The sequence below is a fragment of the Rhinoderma darwinii genome, chromosome 1 (genome assembly GCF_050947455.1).
Source record: "Rhinoderma darwinii isolate aRhiDar2 chromosome 1, aRhiDar2.hap1, whole genome shotgun sequence".
Taxonomy (NCBI): Eukaryota; Metazoa; Chordata; class Amphibia; order Anura; family Rhinodermatidae; genus Rhinoderma; species Rhinoderma darwinii.
Genome location: NC_134687.1, coordinates 479,868,442 through 479,885,097, shown reverse-complemented (window position 1 = coordinate 479,885,097; position 16,656 = coordinate 479,868,442). Strand labels below are relative to the sequence as shown.

General features: G+C 41.8%; 1 protein-coding gene across 2 annotated transcripts in view; it reads left to right on the top strand.

Annotated features, from left to right (window-relative positions):
- SETD1B (SET domain containing 1B, histone lysine methyltransferase) overlaps positions 1–16,656 on the top strand; it is a 74,389-nt gene that overhangs the window by 26,871 nt on the left and 30,862 nt on the right. For both annotated transcript variants that reach the window (XM_075834325.1, XM_075834318.1), the window contains exons 5-6: positions 4,063–4,175; positions 7,674–8,804. In XM_075834325.1, the coding sequence (XP_075690440.1) occupies positions 4,063–4,175; positions 7,674–8,804 (1,244 nt within the window). The remainder of the gene's footprint in view (positions 1–4,062; positions 4,176–7,673; positions 8,805–16,656) is intronic.

Here is a 16,656-nt window from a genome sequence, read left to right as displayed (position 1 = left end):
GTTGCAGGATGGTTAGCATTCAGGTTACACCTGTACCTGAACCTAATTGGTTGCCCCCAACCTCCTACACCCCCCAAGTACCGGACTTTACTGCTGCTGCAGGGGTCCAAGTACAGACTTCGAATGCGGGCCTAACAAAGAAGCCATCGGTGAGGGCCGATGGGTCCACAGATATTCTGTACCATTGCCCCTTATACCGCACCACAGTGCCCAGGGCTCGTTTTGGGGCAGCACAAAAGTTCATACATTTTAATGATAATTCCCTTTGGCCCCCCCCCCCCCCCAGGATGACCCCAATTACGATCGACTATACAAAATTAGACCCCTTATTTGTCATTTGGCCCCAAAAATTTCATCTTCATATACCCCTGGAAGTGAAATTGCCATTGACAAGTCCCTGGTGAATTTTAAGTAAAGGGTGAAATTCAGGCAGTATTTGTCCAACAAACGTGCCGGGTATGTCGTAAAAATGTACAAGTTGTCTGAGTCGGGCTACACACATGCTTTTAAAATTTATGAGGGAAGGGACAGTCAGATTGAGCCCCCAAACTGTCCACCCGTCCTGACCACAACTTGGAAGATTGTCTGGGACCTCATGCACCCACTGTTTAATCAGGCATTGTACAACTCATTTGTAAATTACAGGAGCACTGGTCAGGAGGGGACATATTTAGAATACCAGGAGAAGGTGATCAAATCGCTTCTCTTTGGTGATGTGGCAGAGGTAGGAGAAAGTTCTACCTCTGCATGTAGTGATGTCCCCAGGATAGTTCCAGGGCAGCGCTTTCCTGGTGAAGTGTCGCCCACAGAAAAAGTATTGTGTCTGTGCCAAAAGAGGCTTAAAGGGAAGGTGTCATGATATTTTTTCTTCATTTTTTTTTTTTTTTTTATTATATTGCTTTCAGTATGATAAAAAAAAAAAAATTTATTTGTTTGTGTTCGTGTGTTCTACTTTTTACTTATTTTTTAAAATTTTAACTTCTCTATGGGGGCTGCCATTTTTTTTTCATCTCTGTGTCGATTAACGACACATACAGAGATGGAATACGGCACATACATCCCCATAGAGAATGCGAACGGGAGCCGTTCCATTCACTGCTGCTTATGCCGTCTGTGTTGGAACGGCGCATGCGCCGCTCCCACACAGACCAAAACGAAGCTCGTTAGCAGAGCGAAATCCGGCGCCATTTTCATGTGGACCAGAAGCTGCTGCCGGACAGTCAGATGACTACATCCGGCCGCGGCTTCTGGCCATATGTTCAAGGAAGCAAAGACGCAAGGAACAGGAGCGAATGCGGCGGCAGGAGCAGGTAAGTTATGTTTGTGTATGTGATGTGTGTATTATGTTCGTGTTATACTGTCTGATTAGCAATGTATCTAATCCTCCTACACTGTGCAGTCGCTCAGAAAATGGTGGCACACAGTGTAGGAGGTTTGAAGATTCAACCCCCTCCTCCTGGCACTAGCCAGAATAAGGGAGGGGAGATTGTGTGAGGACACTAGAGCGAGTGTGTCTACCCCAAATTTTCAGCGTAAAGCAATGAGGTTTCTTTACCACATTGACCATGCTGCAATTTTGGGAACTGCTCCCTCTAGTTACCAGCACATGGAAATGTTATAAATTAGAATCTAATTTATATTATTTCCTGACTTGTGAAAAAATTAGAAAAATTAAAACAATGTGTAACAACTTAAATAATAATAGATTAACTAAAAAAACGAAAAAAAACAACATTTCTTGCGACACATTCCCTTTAAGAATAGACCGGATGGAGCTGCTGAACACCTAAGCCAGACAAAGAACCTGGAAGTCCAAGCTTCTCATGTTGCGCACTGGGTGACATTCGGTCCCAGCGGTCGGACCCCCAGCGATCACACATGTATTCCCTATCCTGTGGATAGGGGATACATGTGTTTTATGGCACAACCCCTTTAAACAGTGGGGGGATGGTTCCTGCAAAATAAGGCTGGTTATTAGCCAGAGACTGCATATAAGGTTTAAAGGCCCTTTTACACATGCCAATGATCGGGCAATAGAGCAGTGGTATGAACTCTAGTTCCTGATCATTGCCCTCTGTAAACAGTGTAGCAAACAGACGTGCTGCCCTCAAGATGCAAATGTATAGGGACGAATGATCATATTTACAACCGTTTGTTTTCGATAATTTCTCTGTTTGAATGGAGCAAACAAGTGTTGGTTGACATGCTGTATTGTCGATCGCGATCGTTCAACGGACAGACTCTCTACCCGTGTAAAACCACCTTACGAAAAAGTTAACTAGAAATAGATGCCTTCTGGGGAACACATAACCAACTAGAGCGAAAACTAAATGAAATAGTAGAGGATATCCACTGCCAGGGTAGTCTAAGCCTTTGCCTAATTGATGTCATCACCAGAAATCACTTGTCCACCTGGCTGGCCACCTGTAATTTTAGTTTTAATATATATATATATATATATATATATATTGTGAGAAGTATCACGTTTTGCCTAATATATGCTCCAAACGCCTTTTGAATTGGAAAAAATTAAGTGCTTCTGGCCATTACCAATCCTTCCATTTTTCCTAGAACAAGGAGGGATCAGACCTATGCCGTGCCTAATGGATTTGAGCAGCTTAGGAACTATGAGTGCTTGGTTGTGGGTGGGAATCCGTATTTGAACAACTCAGTTAGGCTTTTGGTTGGTATTTATTTTAGATTTCTTACACACTGCCTGAAAGAGCCGTAGGAGGTACACTTCAAATTTCAGTGCTTCCATGATTCAATATGTTGTATTGATACCCTGGTCTTGGTTCTTTTCATTTTTTAAACATCCTACACTGCCTTCATTCTCTTGTTCTCCATTACTGGAATTGTAAGAGAGTGGATAAAAACATGGTAGTAACAAATTATTTTATTTTAAAGTGGTTGTCTCACGACAGACGTTTATGGCATATCCATATCCACAGGATATGCCATAAATGTCTGGTAGATGCAGGTCCCACCTTTGGGACCCGCAGCTATCTCTGGAATGGGGGGGTCCTCAGTCCCCATTTCTACCTGGTAAGGTGGTCGGGTTCCGGAAACATCTGAGCAACGCTGTTTCTGTACCTTTCATAGAAGTTACAGAAACCGTGTAGCTCGCTGTGCTACTCTGCTTCTGTAACTCCCTTTCACAGCTCCGCTGTTTCCGAAACCCGACCACCTTCACAGCCTGTATGCGGAGGCAGCCTCACCAGTCAGAAACGGAGTTGGGGGAGAAGCCATAAACATCTATCGTGAGAACCCCTTTAACTAGAATATCCTATCTGGCAATTGTTTTCTCTTAGTTTTGATGGGGTATGTCACACCTTCATATTAAGGGGATGTGCTTTTAAGTATCATTTACTGCTTTTGCTTTGGCTCTCAGCAATCCGCTGTTATTTCCTGACCGGTTTCCCTACAGATATCCCTGCAGAGTCGCCACAAGGGAAATTAAGCATTAGGCTGGAATCCTGAGTTTAGCACAAAAAACTACATGTGTGATTCCAGGCTTACACATTTCTCAAAGAAATGGGTGCTGGGTCCCCAAGAGAGAGAGAGAAACACTCTTCATGGCTGCTGTCCGCTCTGGTTAATAGATGAGGGTCCTAAACAGGAGACCCCCTCTTTATTAACGCAGAATGCTATAAAAGGTGTATCTGAAAATGTGTTTTATAAATCCGAAAACCTTCTTAAAAGGCCTTCAGTGGAACAGTATATGCATAGTCCATGCTCCTTCTTTACAATGTAGTATGTGTACACCCATAGACCATGAATTCGAGCAGTCATTTTTTCATGGTCCCCGACGTGTGTTCTCAAGGACTCCTTACATGCTGCGCTCTTATCAATAAACTTTATTTTACATTTTTACATTTGGACTTGTAATACATCACGATTTAGAGTAATAAATACATTTGATGCTATGAGACTTCAGTATTCCAGTAATGGCTCTGTGTTCGGCTCATTTTGTAAAACCACCAGCACAAAGATGATCTGACTACTGGAGATGTGTGCGTTTCTGTGTTTCTACTGTTAATAATATGTTTCACCTCTATGCAGGAGAGACCCGTATGCGGTTCTATGAATTGTTAGTTAATGGTCTCTACACACCTCAGACTCTTCCGGTTGGATCTGACTTGGATGCTTCACCAAACGTGAATGAAACTCCACAGGTAAACGCCATATTGTCAAGTTGCCTTATTGTTTACTATGTATTGTAGGTCATACACTACTGTAACAGCAGTATTTTCCTCCCTTCCATATGTTCACCATTAGGCACTGTGCACACAGAGTATTTTGACGAGTTTTTTGGCGGGGAAACTGCTCCGTAAAACTCGTCAAAAACCGGCCGAAAATGCCTTCCATTGATTTCAATGGGAGGCGGAGGCGGTTTTCTCCTGCGAGCAGTAAAACCGCCTCGCAGCAGAAAGATGGGACATGCCCTATCTTCACACGGTTACGCCTCTAACCTCCCATTGACATCAATGGGAGGCAGAGAAAGCGTATTTCGCGGAGTTTTTTGCCCGTAGCACTCAATGGGCGCGAGTGAAAAACGCGGCGAAAATCGCGGCAAATGGCGTGCAGGAAGGTTAAACTCTGCCTCAAAATGCCAAACGGAATTTTGAGGCAGAATTTTCCTCCTCAGTGTGGACACAGCCTTATTAGGGTGAATTCACGTGTGGCAGATCTGTTGCAGGCACCTTTGTGACCGAAAATCCATCCCAGACATCGAAGTGGGATTATTTCTGCCAGCCCCATTCAGAAGAATGTGACCGTCGCATACATTTCTGCAACAAATCTGCCGTGTGTGAATTCACCCCTATAGCATGTTTTTGTTACTGAATTGTTTCTGATCCTTTCTTACAATGAAGCCGCTGGTTGCTGCAGGTCTGGCTTCTCTAACCTGTGTTTGGCCACTCCTTTCCCCTGCAGGAGGCGCTCACGGAGAAATGCTGTATTGCATCCAAGGACATTTAGATAAATAGAGCTGGCTCCACGAGGGTGTCTCTCCATTCTGGCTTATAGAGCGGGTCACAAGCAGGGACCTTCCTCTATAAAGTCCATATACACTTATTGGGCATATGGACAGGCTTTGTTTTTATTACACAACCCCTTTTAGGAACAAAGTTATCCACTATTCAAATCACCCATGTAAAGTCTGGGTAACGCACTTCTTAAGTGACTGCCTTCTGAAACCTCACTTGTTGTGCCAGTGTTTACAGCTGTTGTGGCTAAGAAAATGCTTCCTGTACTTTGATTTCACTTTTATTTAGTATTTTTGATCATTGTTCTGCTGTATAACAAGTTATACTTAAATTCTATGTCTTTATTTATGTAACAATTGTGCAGTCCAAGGCAGTTTATGTCCACATATATGGCATTGCCATACTCTGGAGAACCGCGTAACAATTTTCGGAGTGTGTCTCCCCCCGTGGCACTAGCTGGCCAAAGCATATTCGGCGCCGAAATAGCGCATCTGTGGCAAATTTTTATCCGCTGCAAATTAATTTCAGCAAAAAAATTGCAGTGTCAAAATGCTCACCACAGCCCTACATAAATTCCTTGAGGGGTGTGGCTTCAAAAATGGGGTCACTTCTTGTGTTTTTTTTTTTATTATTATTTGACCTGAGCGCTTTGTCAATTGTGGGCCAATGATGTGTAAATCACCAAATTAAGCCTCAATGCGCATGGTGCTCTTCACTTCTGATCCCTATCGTATGTCCAGGTAAAAGATTAGGGATACGTATAGGATGTTTCTAAAACCAGAAAACACAGCATAATAATTAGAGAGCTGTCTTATCACAGTGAAACAATCCGGGCACGATGTATTGGGCATCAAAATGACATATCTGTTCAAAAGTTTTCAATTTGGCTGCAAATTAATTCATGCAAACGCCTGTAGTGTCAAAATGCTCACTACACCCCCACAGGAATAACTTGAGGGTTGTAGTTTCCACAATGGGGTCACTTCTGGGGGGTTTCCACTGTTATTGTCTGTCAGGGCTTTGCAAATGTGACGTGACGTCCGCAATCCACTCCAGCAAAATCTGAGCTCGAAAAGCACAAATGTTGGGGTGCTTTTTCGCCTTTTATTCTTTGTGGGAATGAAATAGTTTGAGCTAAAGCTACATTTTATTGGGAAAAAAATATATATATTTTTTTATTTTCATGACCAATTTCTAATAATTTCCATGAAACGCCTGTGGGTCGAAATGCTCACTACACCCCTAGATTAATCAACTGAGGGATGTATTTTCTAAAATGGGGCCTTTTAGGGTGGTGTTTTGGCACCTCAAGGCCTCTGCAAACCTATGGTGGTGCCTGGAAACATCATTAAAAGGACACCCCAGAATCCACAAGGTGCTCCTTCGTTTCTGAGGCCTGTGTTTTTAGTCAAGTAGTGCACTAGGGCTACATATGGGATATTTCTAACTGCAGAATCTGGCCAATAAATATTGAGTGTCGTTTCTCTGTTAACACATGCTGTGTTGCAGCAAAAAGGGATCACATTTGAAGATTTGCTAAAAAATAATATTTGGAAATGTTCCTAAAAATGACAGCAAAACTTATAAGCCTCCAAACGTTCTAAAAAATAAAAAGGATGTTAAAAAACAAAAACTACGATGTCATTATAAAGTAGACATGCTAAATTTTTCCAAATTATCGGGGGTTTTCACAAAAATATAATGATTAAGGTATATCAAAACTGGTGCAAGTCAAAAGTGGCAAACAATCTCATTCCACCTCTTGTTTTTCAGAAGCCTTTTGAAAAATGAAAGCAGCAACCTAATTGGTTGCCATGGGCAACTACTCCACTTTTCCTTTGCACCAATTTTGATATATCTCCCCCAGAATGTATTGACCAAAATTTACCACTAACATAATGTACAGTGTGTCATGAGAAAACAGTCTCAGAATCATTAGGATAAGTAAATGCATTTCAAAATTATTACCACATAAAGAGACACGGCAGATTTGAAAAATGGGGCTTTGTCCACAAATGGGCGTAAACACCAGCGATTCTCCTGAGTTGGAGCTACATCACAGCCTCTGACGCTGTCCTGTCAGCATGAAGCTGCTTCACACAGTGTGAGAGACTGAGGCTGGAGGGAAGGGGGAGGACTTCGAACAGCCATATCTCAGCTGTGGACGACTTAGAACAGTGGTTCTGGTGGGATATAAAAAATTAGATTCTAATCTTTCTTATGACAGGATCGCAGTTTCTAGCTGTGACACAGCCGGAGATATCACCAGTTAAATCCACAGTCGGGAATGGAAGCTGTGTACTATATGATCACACTGTTGCTGGGCAGGGAAGGGGGAGAAGCTGTATGCTGATTGGACAGCGTCATACAGAAAACATTACACCGCCCAGAGTGAAAAGAACAAGTCACCTCTTATTTGGCTATTAGAGCCACATTAGTATATTTTAGAAAAATGCTCATAAGTTTTAAAATAATCCATTATTTTTTTTTTAAACCAATCACACTGTAGTTATCAGCATCACAGCGCCTATTAGATTACTTAGGAGATAGGGAATTAATAAACTGGTCACAGAGCCCCTTTAAAGGGTTACATTATGTAATTTATTTGTGAATACTTGGTTATATTTGAATTTGATTTTGCTATATAACAATGGTTTTTCAATTTTTTTCTTTCACTTTTCTCAGGTTAATGAGACCATAAAACGTACAAAAGAAACTAGTGTGAGTGCATCAGTTACCCCAAACAGCAGTACCCCATTTTCCCAAGACACCGCCTATTCAAGTCGACAAGATACCCCAAACTCTTACAGCCAGTTTACCCCACAATCACAAGGAACGCCTCACACCCCACGTCTCGGAACACCTTTTTCACAGGACTCTAACTATTCCAGTCGACAAACAACACCAGCATTTCACTATGGGCAGGACTATAAATCAAGAAGGCATGAACCAAAGTTTACTGACTCTTATAATCGGAGGCAAGGTCACCACTATGTTCACAGTTCTGGTTCTTACCGGAGCTCTGATCAAACCGTTAATGCAACTCGATCCCAGCCAGAGACTGCACAGTTTTCCCACAGTTCGCCCCTGAGCCAGACTGGTTTGTCATCAGCCTTTACTCCTTACCAAGCCTCTTCAGTTTACCCATCACCTGATGAAAATCCATTCCTACAGACATCAAGAGAAGGAGATTTCCGGAGAACAGCACCACCACCACCACCATCAGAGCCGTTTTCTGATAGTGGGTGTAGTTCTGTAAATATTGACTTTGTACCAGTTAAAGAGAAACCAGAGGAACCCCCTCCTCCTGAGCCAGAGTGTGCCATGGAGCAGAAGACAACATCTCGTGCTCGGACACCAGAGGGTGGGAATACACCAGGGACACCCACTTTGGAGGCAGCAATGCAGCACAATAGTTTAGACTCAAGAATTGAAATGCTTTTAAAAGAGCAAAGAACCAAATTACCGTTCCTAAATGAACCAAGCTCAGACAATGAGTTGAGGATGGAAGGAAGCCCTATATCCTCCTCTTCATCCCAACTTTCACCAATCCCCCCTTATAGCTCAAACTCTCAGTACCAGGATGTTACCCCTTCCTCTAGACCGTCTAGCACTGGGTTAGAGGATATCAGCCCTACTCCTTTGCCAGATTCTGATGATGATGAGCCCATTCTTGGCACAGCCTCTCTATGCCAGAACTCAAGGTCAGGTACTCCCATTGACCAGTTGAGTCAGCCTTGCAGGAAAGTGGAAAGCTCGGATGTGAAGGAACCGGTGGCAGGTGATGAAACCCCCGTATCTGAAAAAATGGAGGAGGTAAGTCTTTTTAGGATTAGAACGGAGTGGTCTTAACTAATCATTTTAAATATTAATGCATATTTTTGTGTATAGTGCTTTTATTTATTCTAAAGGGAATAAGCGATATACGGACTAAGGCCCCATGCACATGGCCGTAAAATCGCCGGTAATTACTGACCGTAATTATGGTCCGTAATTACGGGCCCATTCATTTCTATGGCCGACGGACACCTTCCCGTAAAAATAGGACATGTCCTAGTTTTTTATTTTACGGACCGTTCTCCTATACTTTATAATGGGAGCACGGCACGTAAAAACGTCCGGCTGTCCGCGGCCGACCGTGTTCGTAAGTACGGGTTGTAATTACGGGCACGGTCTTGTGCGTGAAGCCTTAAGGCTACAGCTTTCATGGGTGTCATGCAGCAAAGCAATCGCAACCAGAATCTAAGTTTGTGGTGGATTTAGGCCAGCATCACACATGCCGTTTTTATGGGGTTTTCTTTGGCTCTGTTTTTTTTTTTAGCCAAACACAGGAGTGGACACACAAGGAAGGAGATGCATCAGTCTTAGATTTATGCCTTTCCTACATTTTGCATCCACTCCTGGCTTTGGCTAAAAAAAAAAAAAAAAAAAAAATAATTTTTGACAAAAACTGCAAAAGTTCCTACAACACCTCCTAGAGCTGCTGTTTACAAAAAGAAAACCAAAAACAAAAAAAAACACTGGTTTCTACTGCAATTTGTGTGGCATGGATTTGTGCCTTACCACTTCTGCCAGATGTGAGCTTGACCGTAGATTTTCTTATAATCATTGTAAACGCTGCCCAATTTTTATAGTGCTCCAAAGGAATTGTTGTGATGTCGTATTTCGCGCTTCTGTCCGTGGAAGATCAATATCCATTTTGTTAGGCTAAACTGCAAAACACTGAAGATCAACGCTCTGTACGACCAGCAGAAGTGTTACTTGTTGTCTCACACTAGACGTAAATGGGATAAGCGCTGTCTTATCTCCTAGATACATGAAGGCTCTTGCACACAGGTCTATAATTCGAAGTGGAACTCCAGGCCCCTGGTTGGAGCGGACGCAAAAGTTCATACGTAACTAGTAAAGCATTGGCTCTCTATGACCCAGCGCTGCAGTGTGAAATAGCAGTGATCGGATGCTTGTGAATGACATCACCAACCCCTGCCCACTCCAGAGAGGGAGGAGGTATTAGACTAGTGTATGATGACCGTTGTATACTACTACTCCCCCCCCCCCCCCCCATGTCTCATGCAAGGAAGCCGTAGTATTTTAGCTGCTCTGTCAGGCCCCCTATGCTACTCTATCTCAGTGTCCCGTGCTCTATCCTATGTTGCCCTGAGATTTCAGGATCTATAGTTTTCTTTGAGATGCAATTTAAATGGTGCCAGGACTTTAAAGAGAAACCTTGTGAGTTCTGCTCTTGAATGTTTGAGTTTGTGTAAAGGGAAAGCTGTCAATCACTCTCTGTGGAAGCATTTTTACAGCTTTTCATATAAAAATACTGAATTAAATAATAGAAAGCTATATATCCCTGAGCTCAGCGTCTTCCCCCTCTTCCCTATTCTTCCCTTAGATAGGGTAGCTTAGGAGACCTGACATATCCTAGAGTTCAGACCGCCACCTGCCAACTTGTATAACCTGTCTCTCATAAAGGTAAAAAAAAAAAATTATGACCAAATTACAAAGTAGAAATGTCTATTTTTGGTATTTATCCTTTATATCATGTATGACTGTATTCAGAAACGCTCTACCAGGGAGAAAATGTCTACCACAAACCTTCAGCCCAAACAAAGCCATGTATTTTAAAGCAGACCTGTCCGTATATTGTACCGTATTTGAGGGTAGCATATGATGACCGGCATGATGGAGAAGCATATATTTTAAGTTCTCCTTGCTAAGTTTGAGTGGTAGCGATTCCAGGTTGCGCTGCCTTCAGCCATTGAATTGAATGCTAGTATGAACCTACTAGCAGAGGGGTCAGTGCTGGGCGGACTCCTAAACTTATTTTTGCATTGCCAGCAAACCAAACTGCCACTGGCAAAAATTATTTGTTTGGTAGTCTGTCCAAGTTTCATATTCGAAATCGTGTACAAAGAATCTACCGTTTAGAACGTGGTGAACATGACACGCCACCTAGTGGATCATCACGCTTACCATGCCTGGTTGGGACGATCATTCTGGCAAATTTGCAATGCTGCTGGTACTACAGTAGCTAGAAGCGTCGGGAGCGCGCACTAATAAAGCAGAGCGGTTTGATTGACATCAAGCATCTCACGCGCCCATTTAGAAAATATAAGAAGCAGTAGCTGCGTTGGAAGGCAAAAAGGATAGAAAGAAAAGTAATTTAAAAAAAAGTATTTACATCATTAAACTAATAATTTGTAATATGTTCAATATTCATTAAAAAAAATTAAGCCTTCACTTCGGAATAACCAGTTCTCCATATCCATATGTCCATTTAGAGGTTAGCTCTGTAGGCTGATGCATATGATTTTATTTATTTTTTTACATGCTAAAGTTCAACCTAGCTGAAAATATATTGTGCATATATTTTAACTTTTAGTCTTCATTTAAAAATATTTTTTTTACGTAGTAAGGTCTTCGTGTTTCACATAATCCTCAGCCAGTTCTGCTGGGTTGGTGACTTGGTCTATGGAAAGGTAGGCACCATGAAGGAAGTCTGTGCACAGATGGTAAATTAATTAGAGGAAGGGGGCTCCCTCTCTCACCCCATCGGAACCCCGCAATGCAATCGCAGGATGCTGATGGTTTTCATGGCAGCCAGGGGGGCCTAACAAAGGCCCCCAGGTCTGCCTTTAGTAAATGCCAGTTAGGCAATGCCGGGGGTGTGCCCTAGCAGATGCCCGTCAGTTTTACACTGACATACATAATACACTGCAATATAGAAGTATTGCAGTGTATTACAAATGCGATCAAATGATCGCATAGTAAAAAAAAAAAAAAGTTAAAACAAAGGCTTAATAAAGTTAATAAATAAATAAAAATCCTAAGTAAACAAAATGTAAAACCCACTTTTTCCCCTTACAAAAGGCTTTATTATGAAAAAGGTAAAAAAAAAATTACACATTTGGTATCACCGCGTCTGTATTGACCCTAACTATAAAATTTTGACATTATTTAATCTGCACGGTAAACGGCGTAAAAAATAAAATAAAAAACAATGCCAGAATTACTGTTTTATGTTTATCCTGCCTTAAAAAATGTAATAAAAATTGATCATAAAGTCGCATGTACTCCAAAATGGTACCAATAAAAACGAAAAGTCATCCCGCAACAAAAAAGCCCTCATACAGCTGCATCGGCGGAAAAATAAAAAAGTTATGGCTCCTCATATAGGGTGATACAAAAATAAATAATTTTGAAAAAAAAGTGTTTTTACTGTGTGAAACTAGTAAAACATAAAAAAAAACCCTGTATAAATATAGTATCGCCGTAATCAGGGTTTTATTTTCCATTACCCCACCCAAAAAGTTTAATGAAGGTTAATCAATACATTTTATATGTACCCCAAAATGGTGCTATTAAAAAAAAATACAACTTGTCCCGCAAAAAACAAGTTCTTGTACAGCTACGTAGACGGAAAAATAAAAAAGTTAGAGCTCTTTGAATGCGACGATATACGGCGCTGTTGGGAGGTGCTTCCCGCAAAGCGCCGTATAGGTACTGTGCAGCGGGAAGTGATCACCGGTGCTAATTGCACCGTGACAAAGTAAAGATGGCTGCTGTCCCATCTCTACTACACGCCCAGGGTGCCGTTTTGACCCACCCTGCATTGACGATCGCTGCTATTGTTCGTTCAATTTTGACCGGCCAATCGCAGGCATTTTTGTTAACTGTGCCCTGGAGTCACAGGGCAGAGTTGGACGGTGCTGATTGATGCTGTCTGAGACTGCACCCATCACCACCAACGTCGTCTAGGGAGGTGGCAGTGATGCCACCTCTAGGGGTGCTCTGATTGGACGACCAATCAGAGCATCGGCGGGTGTTTTGATTACTGACACCGCTCTGCACGCCGCCATTCCGGTTTGAAGCAGCGTGCAGAGCGGTTGAGAGACTGTCTGTGTGTGCTTGGCTGGGATTTGTAGTGCAGATCGCACTACTGTGTAAAAAATAAGATCTTTTTTTTTTTTTATATTGCTGCTGCTGTCTGATCACAATTGTTCTCCTTTTTTTTTTTTTTTTTTTTTTTTTTTTTTTGTGATCAGATAAATTTTTTTGGCCCTTTGACAGGCCCAAGGACAGGGAGAGTCCTGCGCCCACGAAGTGCTGGTTAGTGACCGCCATCGCTGATCAGCATCTGTGGTTTTTTTTTCCCCCCGCAGATTATTTTCTGGTACTTCTTTTTTTTTTTCTTGCCTTTTTTCACCGTCACCAATTACCCGTGTTTGTCCTGCGGCCGCTGAGCGCCGATTAGTGACCGCCATCACTGATTGGCATTTGTGCTTAATTTTTGGTCCAGGAATTTTTTATTTTTTTCAATTATAAATTTGCACCATCTTCCTGTGTGTACCCTGTGGCCACAGACTGCTGATTAGTGATCATCATCTGTGGAAATTTGTTGACACAGGTTTTTTTGGTCTTTTCATGTTTTTTCATTCGCCCTTTACCGTAGTGTGCATCCTGCGCAAAGTGCTGATCAGTGACGCACATCGCTGATCAGCATCTTTTCTGGTGCATGTTTTTTTTTTTTCTAAAACAGTAAAAAATCGAATAGTAATTAGGTTTAGGTAGGGGGTTCGGGTAGCATACACTACCGTTAGAAAAGTTAATTTAGTTTTAGATATATCTAGCAATTTTTTTTCTGCAGTTTTAGTATAAATTTACTGTAGTTCACTGTTAGGGTATGTGCACACGACCTCTTTTCATGCGTAATGGAGGCGTTTTAGGCCTCGAATTACGCCTAAAAAGACGGCTCCAATACGTCGGCAAACATCTGCCCATTGCTTGCAATGGGTCTTACGATGTTCTGTGCAGACGAGCTGTCATTTTACGCATCGCTGTCACAATACGGCGCGTAAAATGACGGCTCGTCAAAAGAAGTGCAGGACACTTCTTGGGACGTTTTTGGAGCAGTTTTCTCATAGACTCCAATGAAAACGGCTCCAAAAACAGCCGTAAAAAACGCTGCGAAAAACGCGAGTTGCTCAAAAACCGTCTGAAAATCAGGAGCTGTTTTCCCTTGAAAACCGTTCCATATTTTCAGGCGTATTTTGTTAATCGTGTAAACATACCCTGCCCTCGTTTATGACCACATATGGGGTATTTTTTTTTACTCTGGAGAAAATGCTTTACGAATGTTGTGGTGCTTTTTCTCCTTTTAGGCCTCATGCACACGACCGTGTTTTTGCGTCCGCAATTCCCCCGCAAATCCACGGGAGAATTGCGGACCCATTCTTTTCTATGGGGCCGTGCACACGACCGTAGTTTTTGCGGTCCGTGCACGGCCCGGGAACCCGGACCGCAGAAAGTACGGACATGTCCTATTATGGTCCGGAGTTGCGGTCCGGGCTCATTGAAAACAATGGCCCGGCCATGTGCATGTGCGGGCGGCTTGCGGCTGACAGTCCGCTGACAGTCCGCAGCCGGCCGACACGAAAATCACGGGCGTGCACACGGCTACGGTCGGGCTACGGTCGTGTGCATGAGGCCTTAGTCCTTGTGGAAATGAGAAAAAAATAGCTAAACCTACATTTTATTTTAAAAAAAAAATGTAGATATTTATTTTCACGGCCTAATTCCAATAATTTCTGCAAAAATACTGTGGGGTTAAAATGCTCACTATACCCCTAGATAATTTCCTTAAGGGGTGTAGTTTCCAAAACGGGTTCACTTTAGGAGGATTTCCACTGTTTTGGCACCGCAAGAGCCCTTCAAACCCAACATGGTGCCTAAAATATATTCTAATAAAAAGGAGACCACAAAATTCTCTAAGTTGTTCTTTGCTTCGGAGGCCGGTGCTTCAGTCCATTACCGCACTAGGGCCACATGTGGGATATTTCCTAAAACTGCAGAACCTGGGCAATAAATATGGAGTTGTTTCTCTGGTAAAACTTTGGGTTAAAAAATAAATAAATGAATTAACCCCTTCCCGACATTTGACGTATCTATACGCCAAAGTCGGGTAGGGGAAGTATGGAGCGGGCTCACTGAGAGAACCCGATCCATACGATGCCGGTGTCGGCTGTTTGTTACAGCTGACACTTCAGAGTAACGAGTGACCGCAGCATTTAAATCGTTAAAAAGAGGGGGGCGACCCCATCTAACAGCTCATCGCGCCCCCCGCAACGCAATCGTGGGGGGGGGGGGGTGATGGTTGCTATGGCTGCCTGGGGGCCTAATGAAGTCCCCCAGATCTGCCATCTTTTGTGCACCTATTAATCCCTTTAGAGTTAATAGATGCCTGACCGAATCACGATTAGTGTCACGATTAGTATTGCAGTATATCGTGCAAGCGATCTAACGATCGCTGGTTGGAGTCCCCTAGGGGGACTAATAAAAAAAGTAAAAATGAGTTAAATAAAGTTTTTGGGGTTTTTTTTGTGTAAAAAAAAAAAAATTATAAAAATGAAAACGTTCTAAAAACCCCCCTTTTTAAATTTTTCCCCCTAGAGCATAGTAAAAAATAAATAAATATACATCATTGGTATTGCCGCGTCCGTAAAAGTCGGAACTATTACAATATATCATTATTTAACCCGCACGGTGAACGCCGTAAAAATAAATAGTAAACTCCAGAATCTCTATTTTTTGGTCACCTAATCGCCCACAAAAAATGAAATAAAAAGTCATCAAACCGTCGCATGTACACCAAAATGGTATAATTAAAAACTACAGTTTATCCCGCAAAAAATAAGCCCTCATACCACTTAATCGACGGAAAAAGAAAAAAGTTATGCCTCTCGGAATTTGGCGACACAAAATAAATTTTCTTTTTTACACTTAGGTTTTTACTTGTAAAAGTAGTAAAATATAGAAAAAACTATATATATTTGGTATCGCCGTAATCGTATTGACCCGCAGAATAAAGTTAACTTGTTGTTCTAATTAAAAAACCATGGAGGAATCGCTGTTTTTTTTTTCTGTTTTTTTTACCCCACAAATAAATATTTTTTTCCCGTTTCCTAGTACATTATATGGCAAAATAAATGGTGCTATGAAAAACTACAACTTGTCCCGCAAAAATCAAGCCCTCCTAGTACTATATCGCTGGAAAAATAAAGATGTTATGGCTTTTGGAAGGTGGGGAGGAAAAAATGAAAATGAAAATCTGAAAAAGAGCTGCGGCGGGAAGGGGTTAAAAATTTATTTCTGCAAAAAAAAAAAAAATTTGTAAATGTCACCTCGAATTTGCTTTAATTCTTGTGAAACGTCTAAAGGGTTAAGAAACTTTCTAAATGCTGTTTTGAATACTTTGAGGTGCAGTTTTTAAAATGGGGTGACTTATCGGGGTTTGTATTGTATAGGCCCCTCAAAGCCACTTCACAACTGAACTGGTCCCTGTAAAAATAGCCTTTTGAAATTTTCTAGAAAATTTGAGAAATTGTTGCTGAAGTTCTAAGCCCTGTAACGTCTTCGAAAAATAAAAGGATGTTCAAAAAACTATGCCAATCTAAAGTAGACATATGGCGGATGTTAATGAGCAACAATTTTGTGTGGTATAACTGCCTGTCTTACAAGCAGATACGTTAAAATTCAGAAAAATGCTAATTTTTGCAATTTTTCGCAAAATATAGGTGTTTTTCACGATTAATTACTGAATATATCGACCAAATTTTACCACTAACAAAGTCCAATGTGTCAAGAGAAAACAATCCTAGAATCGCTT